The sequence below is a fragment of the Solea senegalensis genome, linkage group LG18 (assembly GCF_019176455.1).
Source record: "Solea senegalensis isolate Sse05_10M linkage group LG18, IFAPA_SoseM_1, whole genome shotgun sequence".
NCBI classification, from domain to species: Eukaryota; Metazoa; Chordata; class Actinopteri; order Pleuronectiformes; family Soleidae; genus Solea; species Solea senegalensis.
The window spans coordinates 3,588,738-3,606,568 of record NC_058041.1 but is presented as its reverse complement, the minus strand read 5'-3'; the positions used below and the strand labels follow the sequence as shown (position 1 = coordinate 3,606,568).

The following is a 17,831-nucleotide window of genomic DNA, read 5'->3' as shown; positions in this document are numbered from 1 at the left end:
TTCATCACAGTGAGATGAATCATGTGAATGTAGTCTAATAAAAGGTATTTTGATGAAAGCTAATAAGTAATAAGTCAATTGTAGCGTTACATATTTAAAAATCTCAGATGAACATTCCAATTATGTTTTAACTCGGAGCGCGTTGGCACACGAAATCCATGACACAAGAACTTACTTTATTGCTACGGCTCATTATTAGTCCATTATAGACAGCATATAAAAAACTGTTCATCTTATGGTACTTTTCAGATCACATTCCACAATGACATATTGATTTATTTACCTATCAATTATATTATTGAAGGTATATTGCTCTAAAGTGGAAAAGGTTAAGTGTGATTCTTAATGTACAAAAGTACCTTTTTCATAGCTGCCATTTTGAAAGAAAACAGTGAGTAAACAGGAGTGTGAATAACATTACAGTTTGATACATTAATATTCTGTACAAATACTAAAAAAAAGAGCGATGTTTATGAATTTTACATTATTTAAAACCTTTTTTTTTTTCATTAAAATACAGCATGGTGGTTTTCTAGTGTCAGATTAGATATTTTCCTTTAAGTTCATCACACATTACATTCTCTAATGTCAGTTGAGTATTTGCCACCTGAGAAGCACATCAGAAGTCAGACAGATGTCTAGATGAAGAATTTATTTTTCTTTTCCAAATGTACCATATTTGAATTCCAGGTTCTGCAGAAACATGTTGCGATATAAGACGGAAGCTGACATGTGCTCATTCAAAGTACCAGATGCATGACTGTGTGAGTATGATTCAGCCGTATGACTCATCTTTTTATCACAGTCTGTCTTGGAGCATCCTTGAACTCTGCTGGGGCCTAGATCACACCCGGGCCTCTCTGGAGATGTGGAGCCAAACTTTAAATTTATCCTCCAAATAAGAAAAGAAACAAAGTTTTGAAATTGTAATGGGGAAATTGCAATATAAAAGTGGAATGTATGAACTTGAGCCTTGTAACATACCAACATGGGCCATTGTCCTTCTGTGTCTGGTATCAGCAGATTCCCACAAATTCTAATAATTTTAGGGGTTGAAAGTTTCAAATATTTTGATACTTTGCTCCATATAACAAGAAAATTAATTTGTAGACAAAACATGACATTTGAGAACACCATCATTTCAAAGGTTTTGGAAACATAAATCAATTGAGTTTGAAAATAAGCACACGTTGCAGCCCTAAATAATTTATTTGAATTCAACCCCAAAATAGAAAAAAAGACAATTAATCTAACTGAAACCATTTATTCGCCATCAATACATACCGTATGTACAAGTGTAAAAAAAATCTTCAGAGCTGAGACGACCTGCTGACGGGGGGAAACAAAAAGCTGAAGAACAATAAAATGATGGACTCACAGCTGAGGGTGGGGTGAAAATACTGTACCAGTACTATGGATATAAAAATAAACATAATTCAGATATTTCTTTGACGGTGTGTTTTTGGATCCTTTTTTTCCTCATTTGGTCAATGTCATGTTCATGGTGACACTACGGTAAAAAGAAAAGAAATGAGATGGACACGCATCATCAGATTTAGTGATGCTACAGTGCAGAAACAATCCCAGAGATAAAAGGCAGTTAAGTCTCAGTCCATGTGTAGCAGGGTTTGTATGTGGCTTCTGAAAATGACACGTGTCCATCATGTCCATTTGTCCACGCTCTGCTTGTTCTCATGTGTGTGAAATGGGCGTCTTACTTAAAAAAGGAAACGCGTTCACTGCTTTGCTTTCTTCAGGATGGTGCCGACCGCGGAGATGACTGTGGTTTTGGTGCCGCTGGCGGTGGTGGTCACCGAGACGACGGCGGGCAGGTTGGCGGTGGTGGTGATGAGGGTGGGCTGGGCCAGGGTCACGGGGATCGCAGAGTCCCACTTGCTTTTCCGCTTCTGGGCTTCTGATGGGGAGAGTGAAAATGTGAGTGAATTCACGGCGCGGCACGTTTGACTTGTGCACAACATACAACACGTGTGCATGCAGATGTTTGCTGTACACACTCATGCCAGAGGTTTTACTCCACTGATCTACATTCAGACCTGGTATTTACATCCATTGACAGTAGCCATGTTCACAATTTACAGGTGAAAAGATTTACGCCGTTTACGCGGACGCAAAATTTAATTATCTGATTCCATTTTGACTAATTGTCCAGAAGTGGAAGCAGAAGAAGAAGTCTGCTCGTGCCCTCACTGTCCAGTTTAATTTTAGGAGTGAAAATACAGCAGTAACAAAACACTAATGAGATCAGACACTAAATCAGGAAGTCACGATCCGATCGACTGTTCATATGAACACAGATCTGAGTGACAATCGGCATATACCAGCACTCTCCTTTGGAATAAAACTAGTTTCCGAATGGGCTTTATCGGATCAGAATTTTCCAATTGGCACGCGTGTAGGATATATTTTTGTTCGGATTATTTGTGTCCATGTAAACATAGCTACTGATTTACTCATACTCACACAGAATTGAATAAAAAGCATTCAGGATAATCACATTAGGCTTTACTGAAATTAACATTCAGTATGTTTACATGACACTAGGAAAAAAGACTTTTAAAAGACATGTTAACATGTTAGTCCGCCTGAAATTGCACTAAACCAAATTTCTCAAAATCTGACGAATGAACTAATGAACCACACTATGAAAAATGTTTAGCCGGCATTCAAACATATGTAAACATTCAACAGTAAAATGTGACTGTTATTGATAGAGTTTAAAATGCTTGGTGGCAACAACAATAACAGAGAAGAACACAATCAGAAAAATGTGAAATGATGATTATCAGGTGATGATTTTAAAACCCTGAGTTTGTCTGAGTGTCTGTGGCATCTTTAAAGTCCTGAAAACATATTCCAGTTTGTTAGTATGTGTGATAGGAGTCCCACATCTACACACTTTCTATTATCCTGGATAATATTTCTGTATTTCTCTCTTTTCCTAGTGGCTGTGTTTGTATTTATGTGCACCAGCTTAGCGACATCTCCTCCAAAATGTGGACGACAGCTGTCGGCTCATTTATATTTATATATATATATATATATATGCTGTCAAGCTGTTGCTCACACCACACCCAGAGTCCTGATGAGGGAAGTTAAACTCGTCATAAATCACATCTACATTTTGTTTCCCCAACTGAAAAATGGGAATGTTGCTTATTTAGTCAAATATTTCAGGATTAAGGAGCTATAAATAACAAGCTCACAGTTAGCTGACAGGCTGTGCGACAGCATTCAGTTCACACTTGTGCCTTTGCTGGAAGTGTTGTGTAAATGTTAAAGAGTTTTGACCCAGTAACATTGACTTTTCCAAACACAAACACAACATGAAGCATTAGTCTTGCTATGGTGGTTGTTTTACCTGTGGCTGTGGTGTTGGTGCTGTTGCTGGTGGTGGATGCTGACGTGTTGGAGGGGTTGGCGCCCTTCTTCGTGCCCGTGACAAACTCAATCTAAGACAAACACAGAATATTATTAAGGTTTTATTTATTATTCTTTTAAATCAATACTGCTGATACTGTTTGGCGTGTATGTTTTATTGTTAATAACCAGGACAAGCTGCAAATAAGATTGAGGATCTAAGGGGGTGGTTGGTCCTTGAGGGCATATCAACAGTATTTGTGGTGTGTGTTTAAGCTGGCGAGCGGGGCGTACGCCTGATTCATACTCTGTCATCTACATCTTTGCAGTAAAACACACATTCCTATTTTGCTGCACAGTGCGATTGGTTGGCACCGTCTTTGTGTAGGTTTGATACTCAACAGTCGAACCAAAACATATTCACTTTGTTGCTCTCTATTTTTAAAAACTGTACCTCTGTTTCTTATGCTCCTTGTTAATTCTAAATCTTTTCATCCAAAATTATTACCTAGTAGAACTATATCATATTGAGCCATTGTCAAATATATATATATATATATATACACACACACATATATATATATACACACACATATATATATACACACATTTGCTATTTATATTCTGTGACTTATACTGGACCATTCTGCCCTTTTGCCAGAGAAAAGACTTCTCTGTGGTGAAAATAAAGTATATCGGATTTGATTTGAATTGAGTGAAGGGAAAGACACGCCGTCTGGTTTCATTCTTGCACTGCTCTCCCCGCATACCACCGAGTACATTTCACTAAGCGGCTTCTGTAATGTGCATGTTCATTCAAGTCCACTGTCTAAGCGATGCTGCAGCTGCAGCGTCTGATAAGAGCAGCATGTGTCACGATGTTCTCAGACCACGTGTGCATGTTTCTAACACCTGACACCGTGTTATTCACCTCGCAACGATCGTTTCGAGGAGGAGAAATAACAGGAGCAAAAAATAGCTCAGCACTCTCTTTTGAGCTGTTTGTGTTCACCTGGAAACACGGTGGTGCCAAACACAGGCTCAGGTGTAGAGTGGCACTGGCCTCGGCCTGTGCTGCTGACACAGGAGCAGCACTTGGCAGTGTTTGTTTGTGCATGTGTGTGATGAAGGACACGCGGTAGAAAATAAGTGCAGCTGGTGGAGACTTGCCCCCCTGACGCAACTCAGAAGAGAAGCGTCAGCAGAATAATCCACTTTCCTAAAATCTGAGCCTCACCTTTGTCCGCTCCTTCTTGGCTTTCTCCAGTTTGTCCATTTCCACTTTCTGGGCTTTAGCTGTAAGGGAGAGAAAAAAAAGTGAGTGTGGAGCTGGAAACACACAGAACTGTGAAGAAGATACGAAAAAACAGCAGCTCACCCAGAGATTCATAATAGGAGTCTTCTGACCAGCCATGAGGATCAAACATATCTTTAGGGTAGTTGGTTCCAAGTTCATCTATACCACAGAACTGAATGAGCTTCTCGTAAATACTGAAAGAAAGAAAAAAAATCTGATAAGACATTTTTGTCTGTGGACAGAGAAAATTAAGTCCTGTTAACCCGTTAATTAGCGTTTACGTGTGGTATCATGTGCGTGTGTTTGTTTGTTTGATTTGGGAGTGATGATACCTTGGGTTTCTAAACTCTTTCTTTTGCTGGATGTGGTTGTTTATGTCGAAATCTCCGTGGAGCTTCCTCTCATACAGCTTGTGGATCTTCTCCTGCAAGCAAACAAACAACACAATTTGAATGAAGAGCAGGTTGAGAAGAAACAACTCTGCTTTAACTCTTCACATTTGGCAGAACAGGCCATCAGTGTTGAGTATCTATACTGCTGAGTCCGTGGTCGTGTGTGAAAGGGGCCATTGTATATTAAGTGTCTGTTGATGCCACTGGGAAATATTTGACAACCAGGCTCAACAATGCCACAGGGAGCTGGCAGATGTAAGCAGGACGGTGATAAATGAGGCCAAAAGTGGAGCGAGACGAAAGAGGATATTTGTCCTGAGATAATATCGACTCATTATCCTGTCAAAAAGTAATTTCTGCTCTTGCTTGCTGCATTTGCTTGGGTTTAGGCAAAAGATCTGCTCAGTTAAAACGTAATCTATCATGTAAACAAACATACTCACAAAATCCCACTGAACAACTTAACTGCGTTTACTTCCCATTTAAGGATTTGTTGTTGATTTTGACAGGAAACTGAAGACATAAGATGAGATTGTATGTTAAAAAGTTACTATATAAAATTTGTTTAAAGTAAAAGGTTTGCAAAAACGATTTCCAAATATTTAATTCTACATCATTTACCTCCCCGTTTCTTCTTCTTCACACTTTCGACATTTCTTGAGCTTTACCTCAAACCAGCATTCAGTGTAAAACCAGTAACAGGATCTAGTTAGAAATGTCAAATAACACACTTGCAGTCTTTGTAGTGGTTAGATCTTATTTCATTTTCAAATTGTACAAATTTTATGAAGATTAACATAAATAAATAAGTTTATCTGCATCAAATTCACTTCATGTAAAGACCAACATATATCCTATTGTGGCTTGGTTTTCTTTCACAAAGGTTGGTTTTCTTGAAAACTCAATCTCGGTCTGAGCTGAATGAACTAGCAGCAGGTGGGATGTTCTCATCCTGACGTCACAACTCACATTTAAGAGGTTTTTAGAAACTGACACACAACGGATGCAACTGAGTAGTGGGCGAAATTGCACAAAAAAACGCCAAGTAGCTGTAAAAATATGTTTCAATTGCTTTCTAAATGCAAGCGTGTGTCCACAGCCCGAGGGCTGGGATATTATCTAGGCCTGGTTTGACGTGATTCATTAGCTGTTCATCTGGTAAATAGGTGGGGTGAGGGAAGGTGGTGTTGGTGGTGGTGGTTGTCAGCCCAGAGGGGAGACTGCTGAGCTGTTCACTTACTTAAGTCGGCTGTGTGCCCTGACCTGCCTGGGCTCCTCACAGTGGAGTTAACTGAAGCGTATGAATAGACAAGAGCAGCGCTGGTGATTCCACACTCGCAGGAGACGACACCGTGTGCTGCTTTAATTACAGGGGTGAGTCTCAGGATTTATGCAGCTACGGGAATTTATTTTCTGAGCCCAGAGGGAACAAGTGAAAATTGTTAATTATTCACTTGGATGCAGTGCCACCTTGATGATTTGCCTTACACTGAGGTCGAGGTTGCTGTTCAAAGTGAAATTTTTCAACACTTGACCTTGACCTTAAAAATTCTGCACTGCAAAACAGTTTGAAAAGAGGAGTACAGAGTGTACATGTGCTTATGAAACCAATTTGTTCCTTTAGGAGATGATGATGATGAGTGTTCATTTTAGTGGGATGAATGCGCAACATGGAAAATGTTTATTCAGCATGAAAAAAATGAGCCAACGGACTTGCTAAAACATGACATGCTGGAACCAGGCAATTCCATCTAGCTCACAAACCCCCACAAACCCTTGACATGTGTCTGGTTAGCAGGCACCAATGTGGCCACATTAAAAAAACAGCTTGCACGAGCTGAGAGCAGCTGCAGATTTATATACATCTTGATGGGGAAATGTATTACGACAGTGGAGGAGTGTCTACCTGTAGTTGGCTGGAGCAGCGTCCAGGAGGTTCCGGGGGGATCCTGATCTCATCAGGCGACATGCTCCTCACCTTCTCTGAGAATAGAGCTGGTGAGAAGACAAGAGACGTAAACGTAAGCCCACATACGTATGTGCTTGCAAGTCTTAACCTGCAGAAAATCAAGTCAGAACCTGCAAACAAAAACACTTTTGCGTTTGAGCTAATTGAGTAGATAAGACTTGAGAGAGAGGTTTGGATATGGATATAAACTGGAGAACATGAAACAAAAGGTTCAGTGTGTGTGTATTAGTTGGGCAAACATTGTAGGCGAATTCCTGAGCATCCTGCTGTTTATCACAATACTGTGTGGGTGCCATTGGGTTTTATAGGGCAGCATGGTATGAGGAGTGCATGTTCTGATCAGGGCAGGGCAGGGCAGGGCGTGGCTGCTGTTGGGGCTTGTAAGAAGAAGGGAGGCTCCACTTTCCTCCCGCCCCCACCCCCACCACCACCACCACCCCACTGCCTCCTTCCCTCCCTTGGGATCCTCCCTTGTTTTGCTCTCTGTGCTTTTACTGACTTCGGGCCAGGCATTCTTCAGTGTCACTCTGTATCCCAGTCAGACAGACAGTCCTGCGAGTCATTCGACAGTCAATCATACTCTGCATGTGTGCTGCAAGCAGTTTGCTCTGTGCGTGCGTGCGTGCGCATACGAGTCTGCAGATCCTCTACAAGTAAAAACCTGACTGGACAAGAGCAGATCACTCTGTTCTCTTCTTGGACCTGCTCAACATTTCATCTTACAAAACCAAAAAGGAAAATTCCACATTTGCAAAGTGTGAAACAAATGGTGTCAACAGCCTTCACTTGAGGTTTTGATTTCCAATAGTTCTCAGGAAGGCTTCTGCTGATTGTGGTGCATTAACTTCAGCATTCCTTGAGTCACCATCTGCAACCAAGTATCATCTCAAACACTAACAATGTGGAATTCTTGCTCAGGTTGAATTATTTCTCTAGGCATACATATCACTGACACAGGGTGATGGCATCTGCAACTGTGCCACAGCAGTTCCTCTCTTCAGAATCTTTACAGTTTTCGTCAGGAGCACAAATTCACCCTGATCCGTCTGAAAAGTCATGCTCCACTTGCTCCACTTTGTTTACCACCCACACCGAGGAGGAGCTCGCCACTGCCTTTGTTGACTAGACACATTAGTTAAACTAAGCAGGTCCGGTATGCAGCTTTACATTGACATGCAGAATAAACGGGCATGTAACTAGTTTGTACAACCTCTATTTTAAATCACAGAAAACACCGTAGCAGCCGCAAACAATGAAAACCTGACAAGACAAGTCTGATGAGTCACTGGTGTTTCGGTAAACTCTCTCTCTCTATCGCACAAACACTGTCACAGCCAATTACACACTGCGGCTGCAACAAGGGTTTAGCATTGTTAAAGCCCAATGATCTGCTCTTGACAAGGGGGGAGATTTACTCGATGCTTGTGGGATAAACTCTAATTTAAAACACCAAAATAAAAGACACTACAGCCTCCGCAGTGGCAGTTGGGAATAAATATCCCTGTTTGAAATTCATCTTATGTAGAACAGTCAGGAAGAACATGGGAAAGACGGACAGAGAAAGAGATTATGCTCAAAGTTTCCATTTGGACTTCCTAAAAAACAGGCCCCGAGTCACAAAGTCACAATCTGTGCCCTGAGGGTCTTTGTGGACAGACAGTCTTTCCCTTCAGTGGAAAGACAAAGGGCCGTCTTCAGCCTGCTGACAAGAGGCCCTTTTGCCAGATGCACTGTGACATTTACTGACAGACGACACAGAGGAGACGAGCTCCGCTGCAGGAATGTCAAGAGTCCAGGGCCCGAGCTGTGACTCACACTCTGTGCCACTACAGTGCACCGATGTTAGGATGGAGGCTGTGAGCAGATCGGCTACAGCTGCAGATGCCTCTACAGTGGAGGAGGTGGAGGTTACTGCACAATGACAGCATGCAAGGATTTAATAAAAAAAAGAAAAGCAACAATTTCATTTTCTTTCAAGCCGTCAGCTTGCTCTATAGCAATGACTCCCAAAGTGTAGGCAAAGGCCCCCTGGTGGGCTGTGAAGCTACTGCAGATGGGCCATCATGTGGTAATAAATATAAATATTAGTTTTTAGGAATAAATTATTAAGCTTGGGTTTGTCAACCTTCTTCCATATGTCACCAATTTAATTTGGAGATTTGCTAAGTATGATATGAAGTCACTGAAGTGCTACAACATCTGTTATATGATCAAACAAGATGTTGAATATGATGAACTTGTTGAACTTTTGTTTTCTCAGTGGTCAGTCTTCCCTTATGACCATTGAACAACCACCAATTAACATGTTGCTTGCAGACGATGCTGTGTGTGTGAAATTTTCCACTTTCCAGAAATATAATCTTTAATTTGTTAATCAAACAATTTCCCCCCCAGGGATTAATAAAGTATTCTGAGTCTTATTTGGTGGGTGATCACAGCTAACAGAATTCATCATGTGCTATGCTGGGCCTGATGGAGCAATGGTGTCCATCAGGTGGAAAATCTGTGCGATTAAAAGATTTCTTGGGCCATCAGACTTTTACGAAGGAGTATTAGGGCCAGCCCAAAAAAAAAAAATCTGGCACAAGAAAAAAAAAAGTCAGGCATAAAGATAAATTAATTTTGAAAATATCAAAGTACTATAGTTGATGGCCATGGCTGCCGATGGCTGCCGATTAAGTGGTTCTTCAGAATCGGCTATAACAATAAGGAAATTCTCTCTCTTTTGGCTCATGAACACGGTGTGGTGATAAGTATTAGGACATTGAAGAGACTGTGCCGGAAACTTGGAACGGGGCAGATGCAGGGTACCAATGGTTGCACCTGTATGCGATCCAGAGAGGGTATGTTGTATCACAAGATACAATAAGGCAACTGATCAAGTTGCTTGATCCTGTCGGTGTGGAGCTCAGATAGACGCGGTGTCTGAGACGCAGACACTACCGCACCACAAAATCACGTTCACACTCCACGTCTGGCCAGCTGCTGCCATGGAGCCGTCAGTCGCTTGTCGCTCTGTTGTGGTACGTGGTCAAGCCTCTGCAGTTTTTTGTTTTTGTTCGCCTGGCTTTTTTTTTTTTGGCTGGCCATAATACTCCTTCATAGACTTTAAATAAGGCAGTCTTGATCTTATTTTATTTTTTTTACTTTTGCAACCTATGTAAACATTTAGCGCCGCATATAACCATACAGCGGGCAAGAAAACTTCACTATCAACAGTTTGTGATCCAACATGCTGGTGCATAAAAAGGCCGCTCCCTGTATCACTCACTTCCTGTAGGATATAAAAGTCCTCTTATTCACAAACACACCTGTACAGGTCAGTCATTACTCATTAACCACTGGTTAGCACTTCATAACCCACCTTCCACTGGCCTTTATAACTCACCAGGGGCTAGTAAGTGATTCATACACTCAGCGCCGTAACACCCATCTTACACGATGACAAGTTAAAGCCTGATCATTTATTATACTCTGATATACACATGTTTTATTGTGCACAAAATCATCAAGCTACTCTTCATTTGTATTAGGACTGAACAATTCATTGTATTTATTCAAAGTACAATAAACACGGTTGAATTGGAAATGATACAATAATTGCATCAAGCAAGGATCAAAAACTGTAGTTTTGTAGTCATTTTAAATCTTTTACACAAAGAATACTGAACAGCAGCTTTTGTTAAAAGTTCAGGGGGGAAAAATTGACATTACATTTTTCCACAAATCATTCATAAATGTTGTTATTATATACAAATTTAAAGCTAATTTGTAGTGACTTCCTCCGTCTTTGACATTAAGCCTTAAGCCTACTGTCACCTATAAAGAATGATGCATCACAAAATAGTGTATCGTTAGTGTGGGTCAATTTTTTAAGAAAAGTTGTGTGACAGTGTAGTTGAATAATACCCTCAAGTATCAAATGTGCATTATGGGCAAATATTTATTTAATATTTATTTAATATTTATATGGAAAAACAAGCCAGGACAAGAACGCCTGGAATGAATTATTATAAATAACTCACATTACGAAGAATTAAATGTATAAGACCGACCATGTACATTCAAATTAATGACCATGTCTGCGGGTGCAGTAGTGTGGCTCAGTGATTTCATGGTTTCTGGGCACAGATGAAGGTTATATATCTTAGGACACATTTATTAAAAGGGTGAATTCATTGCTGGCTTCGGTATTTTCATGAAAATCATTTGAGGACAAGCACCAGCTTTGACCTTTAAGAGTTGGTTGTGTGTCTGTGTGTTTGAGAGAGCGAGAGAGAGAGAGAGAAAGAGAGAGTGTATGTACTCACCAACAAGCTCATTGGGGTCTTTTTTTTCTGCTTCCGACATCTGTAAATAAGTCAAGGAGGGGGGTAGATGAGGAGAGAGAGAAAAGAAAGATAAACAAAGTATTTAGGTTTCCTTTATGTAGGAGTAACAAACTATTCACCGACAGATAAAGATGATATAATTGTTGACCATGGTCTCAGCTTGGGTTATAAATTATAAATTACAGGGTATTTATAAGTGTGGTAAAACTGTCCCAACAGTCAGAACCCGAGGTGAGGAAAAGCTGGAAACAAAGCTTCATTCCATTAGTTCTTGAAACACCACAAATCACAGCTGTAAAAGCAGCAGCAGAGAGCACAGAATAGAAGAAGCAGACAGGGGAATAGTTTCTAAGAAGCACAAACATCAGAACAGTAAATCTAGGTAGTCTTCAGTGAATGCTCCGGCTCAGCAGCAGCAGGATGAGGAGGAGGAGACATGTACAACCTCTAAAATATGCCGCCCGTTGTGCCAGCAATGTGGGCAAAACACAGGTCCAACACACACGAACAGTGCCGTTATTCACAGGAATCACATTGTCACCTAGCAACTGCACAGAGACATCAAAGAATTGTCCTGAAATGGAGGACAGAGAGGCACAGTGGAGCCTGTCGACACAAATCCAAGTAAATACCATTTCACCTGCAGTTTGAGACACAGCCAACGAATTCGAGATCATTTCACTGATTCTGCAACGAAGGTTTCTTTGCCCATTTGGCTGCCCTCCTCACAGTAGTGTCAGAGGTCACACTATGCAAAGGAGCTGCAGCACTAGCAGTGTCCAGTGCTGCAGCTCTTTTTTTTTTTTTTAAACAGAACTGGCATTAACCTGTATTTCCTGTAATTCAAAGTCTAAGCTGCTTTAAATGAAACCTGGCAATACTAGGAGGAATTAAACAAAACTAATAAAGTAACATTTAGTACAAGTGTGGTAGATTAAGTGGTTTAAGTGTCTTTGTGACAAGCTGTTGTTTACAGGATAAGAAAAATCCTACAGCCCTGCGCAATGTTTTTTGACCACCTTTCGATTAGCAATGCTATGATGATCATGCAGTATCATCATCACTTCATTGGAACACATCCAATAAAAACACTAAAAATAAAACAGCTTCTACAGGTTAAATGGTCAAGTATTCAGAGTGATTACTTATACTTAAATAGCACGACCCTGGCTCTCGAATGGAACTGGAGTGGAACCCCTATTAACGTTATTGGTACTCATTTTTGTCCAGGTCTAATATGCCAGCTTTATTCACGACATACCTAAGCAATCATTCCAATCCAAATGGCAATGATCACACAATTTGACATACATAAAACAACAAAGCGGGTGGTTCCGATGGAAATGCTATGGTGCATTTCCATCGGCTCTACTCGCCTCGCCTCGCCTCGCCAGATCATTCTCTCTGTGTGATGTTTAACTGCAGTTATGGAAATGTGAATCAACTAATGCAAACTCACAACTTATCCTCAAATAAATACAGAAAATCACCATTCATACACCTCTAATACTGTGTCAACAGAATGAAAAAAACCCAGATTTGCAGGATTGTTGTAGGTCTGTTATGCTACACTCTACAGACGACCCTACTCCACATGTCCACGTTTTCACGAGAGCTGAAACTATTACTCTAAATTAATCGTCAACTATTTTGATAATCGATTGATCAACATTTTTTAACGTTTTCTGACATTTTATGGACTTAACGAGTACTCGATTAATCATGAAAATGATCGATAGTTGCAGCTCTAGTTTTCACATTTTCACGGGTGAGAGATGCTCCTTAACAAACATTTTATTTAGTTTATTAATGCATAACAAATGCAAAATTAGTAGATTAGATTGTGAACCTCTGCCTCATTTTCATCCAGCACCACAAAGGCTAACCTAAATATGCCAACATGCTCATGAGACTAGTACTTGGTCATAAACAGGAAAAGCCAAACTGTGACCCGATGATGGCAGCGGAAAAGGTACAAGAGTTGGTCAGAAATTATTAATTCTTCTCCACCAGTGAGCTCAAACATCTGTGTCCTATTCCAGAGTAATCTAACCTGACATGGCAGATGGTTTTGTTACACCGGAGGCATCTGGAAAGGCTTCGTTTGAAAAGAAAAAAAAGGCAAGTGCTTTTATAAAAGAAGATACTCGGCACACAACTGAAGTATCTGTTTATCACAGTTGGTGAAGTTCTGGGAGACACTTGTTGCCCCTTTTCCCATGAAGAAATCCAGTTCTGATATAAATGACAGTGTAAGAAGCAAGATGTTACTCTGGAAAAACCAAGATCATCATTTAACAGCAAAACAAAGACATTTTAGGGATGAAACAATCAATAAAAACTGACGGTTGGATTGTTTAATCTGTTGATTATTTTCTCGAATCATCAATTAGAGGTCTGGTGCCTCAAAATATAAGAAAATATTTTGTCCAAGAAACCAAAGTTTAAATGTTTTGTAATATGGAGCAAAGAAATATTTGCAAAGTTAGTTTAATGCCTTTAATGTAGAAATAGATTAATAATCCATGAATCATAGCAGCCCTAGATCATTTGGTCCGGATCAAAGTCTGAATGACCAACCAGCCAGTTTACTCACTCACCAACAGACTGATAAAGATGAATTGAGAACTCAACCGCTCTGCCATCATCAAACAGTAAAGTGCAATTACTAAGGCTGTGTTTAAAAACTTGATTTCATAATTACAACTCGACAACTCCACTGAAGACACTGCCAACCAAACCTCAAGGCAAATGGCAGGTTTCATTTTTCCTTTAAAAACTTAAAATAAAGATCGAGACAAAGGTTATTTTATTATCTGAGAATCTTTCATATCCAAGCAGAATTGGGATCGTGACTGAAAAATCGGCAACTGAATCAGCATTAAATCAAATTTAGAAGTCAAATAATACCAGGACATTGTGAATCCTGATCACGTTGGTTAGCGTGACATGTAGCCCTCAAAAGGAATAATAACAATTAAGTGGAAAACTGAATAAGACGTGACAATTATTTTCACTCTTATTGCATAAACTGCCAAATCTATGAGCATTTCTCTGCTGCTATAGGTCAGAAACATAATTGTATGACACGAGTCAGTCAACAATCACAGAAATTTAGAAAACAATAGTTATTAAAAGGTGTTATGAAAGGTAAAAAAATTATTGTTTCCTTGACTTCACTGTTGTGAAATCATCACACGCCATATCACAACTTCCTATGAGACTTTATGAAAAATGGGATCAGTCAGAGACTGTAAAAACCAAAGCTTCATCCTGCACTTAAACTGTTTCTGCTTGTTGGGTTTGTGACTCACTCTCACATTAGTGACCTGTGCCAAACAACACAGCAGAAGAGAGCTGGCATGCTGTCCAGCTCACAAACACACACACACAGGGTGGGGTTAGTATGGTACAACCGTGCAGGTCCAAGCAGCTCGCTCTGACGAGCACCACTGTTGGTCCTGCACTTCACTCCAGACGAGGTTCAAGACACATGAAAATGTTTCGGTCCAGCAACTTGGAACAAACTGTCCAAGCCACTGACCTGATCTCATCTACATGAAGTTTCTCATTTGTTATTTGGACATTGGGCATTTGTTAAACCACAGCACCATCTAGTGCACATGCTTTTTCATTGCAAGTGGTGAATGGGGTTTTAAAAGAGCTACTGTTTTTTTTGTTAGTGACAGAAATGAGAATTGAATCAAGTTTATTCAGTTTCCCATTCTAATCGATCCCACACCAGGCGGGTGTCCAAATACCTCAACATCATCTGCGTCCCTCCCCTCGTCAGATTCTTCCATTTCCTATAAAAACAGAAATGCAGGGGGTTAACGTCATAAGGGACAAAGGGACAGACAAGGGGGTTGAAAGAAGCAGCGGAACACGATAGATGACAACCACCACCCAACAATGGACTGCAAAAGGGTTCAAGCTTTACAATTCTGTTGTCTGGAGCCCAAGATTGATCCATTTTTCTTTGATTAAAATATTGTTACACTATTTTTTGTTTTAATTGGCACAACCATAACCTTAGATGTAATTTTAAGGCGTTTTCTTGTGTGCAATGGTGGGTCACACATCAGAAATGAGAGAGATGATAACAAAATGTACTCTTTTTTATGTTTGGACGTGTATCAAGGCTTTGCAGTAGCCACCGAGCAATAAAAAAGCATTGTCAGGCATGAAAGCCGACCAACCTGTGCAAACATTCTGATTTCCTGGTTTTTTGTGTTTTTTTACCCCTGATCGTAAATGTAATGCAACTCAGACATTGTTTTAACCCCATCAGTCTGCTCACATTGCATCTACTGCAATGTCTCTCAAAAAACACACCCACGCTGCACTCTAAACTCTATCACTAAAAAAATGCCAAACACCAAGTTGTCAGTGGTTCTGTAAAAATGAAAACTTTCTTAAATACTAACCGAGTTGCTTTCTCTACTTTCTTCATCGCCATAGTCCTTGTCATCTAGATCCTCTGTTCGGTTCAGGTCATCCTCATTATAGTGATACACCAGTGCCCCAACATGACCTCCTGGTGACAGACAAAAAGAAATGAAGAGGGACACAGTCAGGTAACTACAAAAGGGAGACAGCAACAGTGGTAGGTGATAAGGAAATAAGGCAAGATCAAGACCAAAAAATAGACCACACGCCATATATTATGACCTTGAAATCAAGCCCATTCTTTTTAGAATTTGTTTATTTTCTAGCTGATTATCTAACATCAAACTGACTGCTCCATAACCGAGACATTTGAAAGAAGACATAAAGAGTTAATATAGAGCTCTATTAGGACTTGAGACCTAAAAACATTCAAGTTTTTAGGCAAGTTGACAAGGCAAGTCAAATCTATATTTTTAAATTGTGTGTAACTCATCAGAAATTAAATCTGTGGTGAACAACTACTGTATGTTACAGTGTTAAACATATATACACACACACACACACATACATACATACATACATATATATATATATATATATATATATATATATATATATATATATATATATATATATATATATATATATATATGCATAAATATACACAGTACTGTGCAAAAGTTTAGGCACCACCAGCTCTGTTGTTTTTTCTGTCAGTCAAATTCTGTGATCATTGGAATTTGGAATGAAGAGATGCGACTTAAAGCTGGTCTTATTTTTAGCGAGCTGTCAATGAGTTTAACTCATGCAACATGTGTATATAATGCTCAAGCATGTCTTGAATAAACCTGGCGTAATAGACGTTTTTTTCCAGCAGATATTTCTTTAAATGAAATAGTAGGACAAACACAGGAATTACCAGTTACATTAATTAAGGTTCAACTCCAGTATTAACGGAGCTGTGTCTTTGTTCAGCTCAAGTGTAAGGGTAGATCACACTAAATACTTGACAGCTTTGACACTTTTTTTTCAGAATTTTTTTTTTTAAACAAAAAACTGCAAACATATTTTCTGGATGTGTTCCAGTAAAGTGAAATTGAAATAACTATCCTCTATTGTCGTTATAGGATTGCTCCATCCATGTTCAATTCATAGACTTGATGCACTTTGTTCTCCATGTTGTGAAAAAAATTTTGTAATCCTGCACTTTTAACCAAACGTTTCATTTTCTTCAGTTAGTCAGATATTGTGATGTATCGCAATATGATCGGCTGGCAATATATTGATTATCACAGAATTGTTGTACTGGGATATTATAGGTATCGTGGACCATACATGCATAGTGATTTCCACCTCATTATCTTCTGTTAAAATTCCCACTATTTATCTACACTTTATATTTCTGTATTTTGTGTGTCTCTACTCTTTGTAAATGTGATGCATTGTTTGTAATCTGGTGCACTTGTTTCTGTACATGGATCCCTTCCTGAGGTTTCTCCCATGTATTTTCCTTTTGAGGATTTCTTTTCCCTCACTCGATGTAAGGGTCTAATGCCACAGGGTGTCACAGACTGTAAAAATTGTAACTTTGTGCTATAGTTACAACTGACTTGACTGGAGGTGGACGAAACTGCGAGGACCGACGTTCATTCTGATACGTTAACGTATAAATATAAACAAACACTGTGAGGATGCTCCAATAACATTATCAACATTCAAACTGGAGCATAAGTTACTTTCAACTGACAACACATTAACGTTTTTACACCCATGGCGAGAGTAAACATGGCAACAAACAAAAAGAAAGGCCTCCGGTGAATTAAACCCGCTAGGTTAGCTAGCTTACTACTTGACGTTAGCAACCGCAAGCTCGCGGTAAACAGTGTTTTATCATAATGATACTATGAAAAACAAACAAAACATGACATAAATTACCTGTCTCATCTGATTCAGGGTCAGAGTCGGGATCTGTGTCGCCCCCATAGTCTACCAAAGAGGAAAGTTGAGCACTCTTTCTAGCGCCCGCCATTGCTACATGCGTCGCATAAACGCCTGGACGCAGAATAATAACGTCA

The 17,831-nt window shown here is 39.7% G+C and overlaps 1 protein-coding gene across 1 annotated transcript; it reads right to left on the bottom strand.

Moving 5' to 3' along the window:
• Positions 1-637: 637 nt before the first annotated feature.
• LOC122759697 (SAP30 binding protein) lies at positions 638-17,831 on the bottom strand. The gene is made up of 10 exons (XM_044014716.1): positions 17,692-17,831; positions 15,795-15,904; positions 15,129-15,173; positions 11,347-11,386; positions 6,974-7,062; positions 5,008-5,099; positions 4,757-4,869; positions 4,616-4,674; positions 3,380-3,470; positions 638-1,915 (listed from the first exon to the last, which is right to left on the bottom strand). Exons 1-10 carry the CDS (start codon positions 17,783-17,785, stop codon positions 1,737-1,739), a joined length of 912 nt encoding a protein of 303 aa, XP_043870651.1. The 5' UTR covers positions 17,786-17,831; the 3' UTR covers positions 638-1,736.

What these genes read in the sequence shown, in the direction of transcription:
- LOC122759697 (XM_044014716.1), bottom strand. Translation starts at nt 17,785, where the DNA reads ATGGCGGGCGCTAGAAAGAGTGCTCAACTTTCCTCTTTGGTAGACTAT. An exon ending in AGACCCCAATGAGCTTGTTG is followed by an intron (nt 7,063 to 11,346) that starts GTGAGTACATAC and finishes TCTTCTCACCAG; the next exon opens with CTCTATTCTCAGAGAAGGTG. An exon ending in GCTGCTCCAGCCAACTACAG is followed by an intron (nt 5,100 to 6,973) that starts GTAGACACTCCT and finishes GTTTGCTTGCAG; the next exon opens with GAGAAGATCCACAAGCTGTA.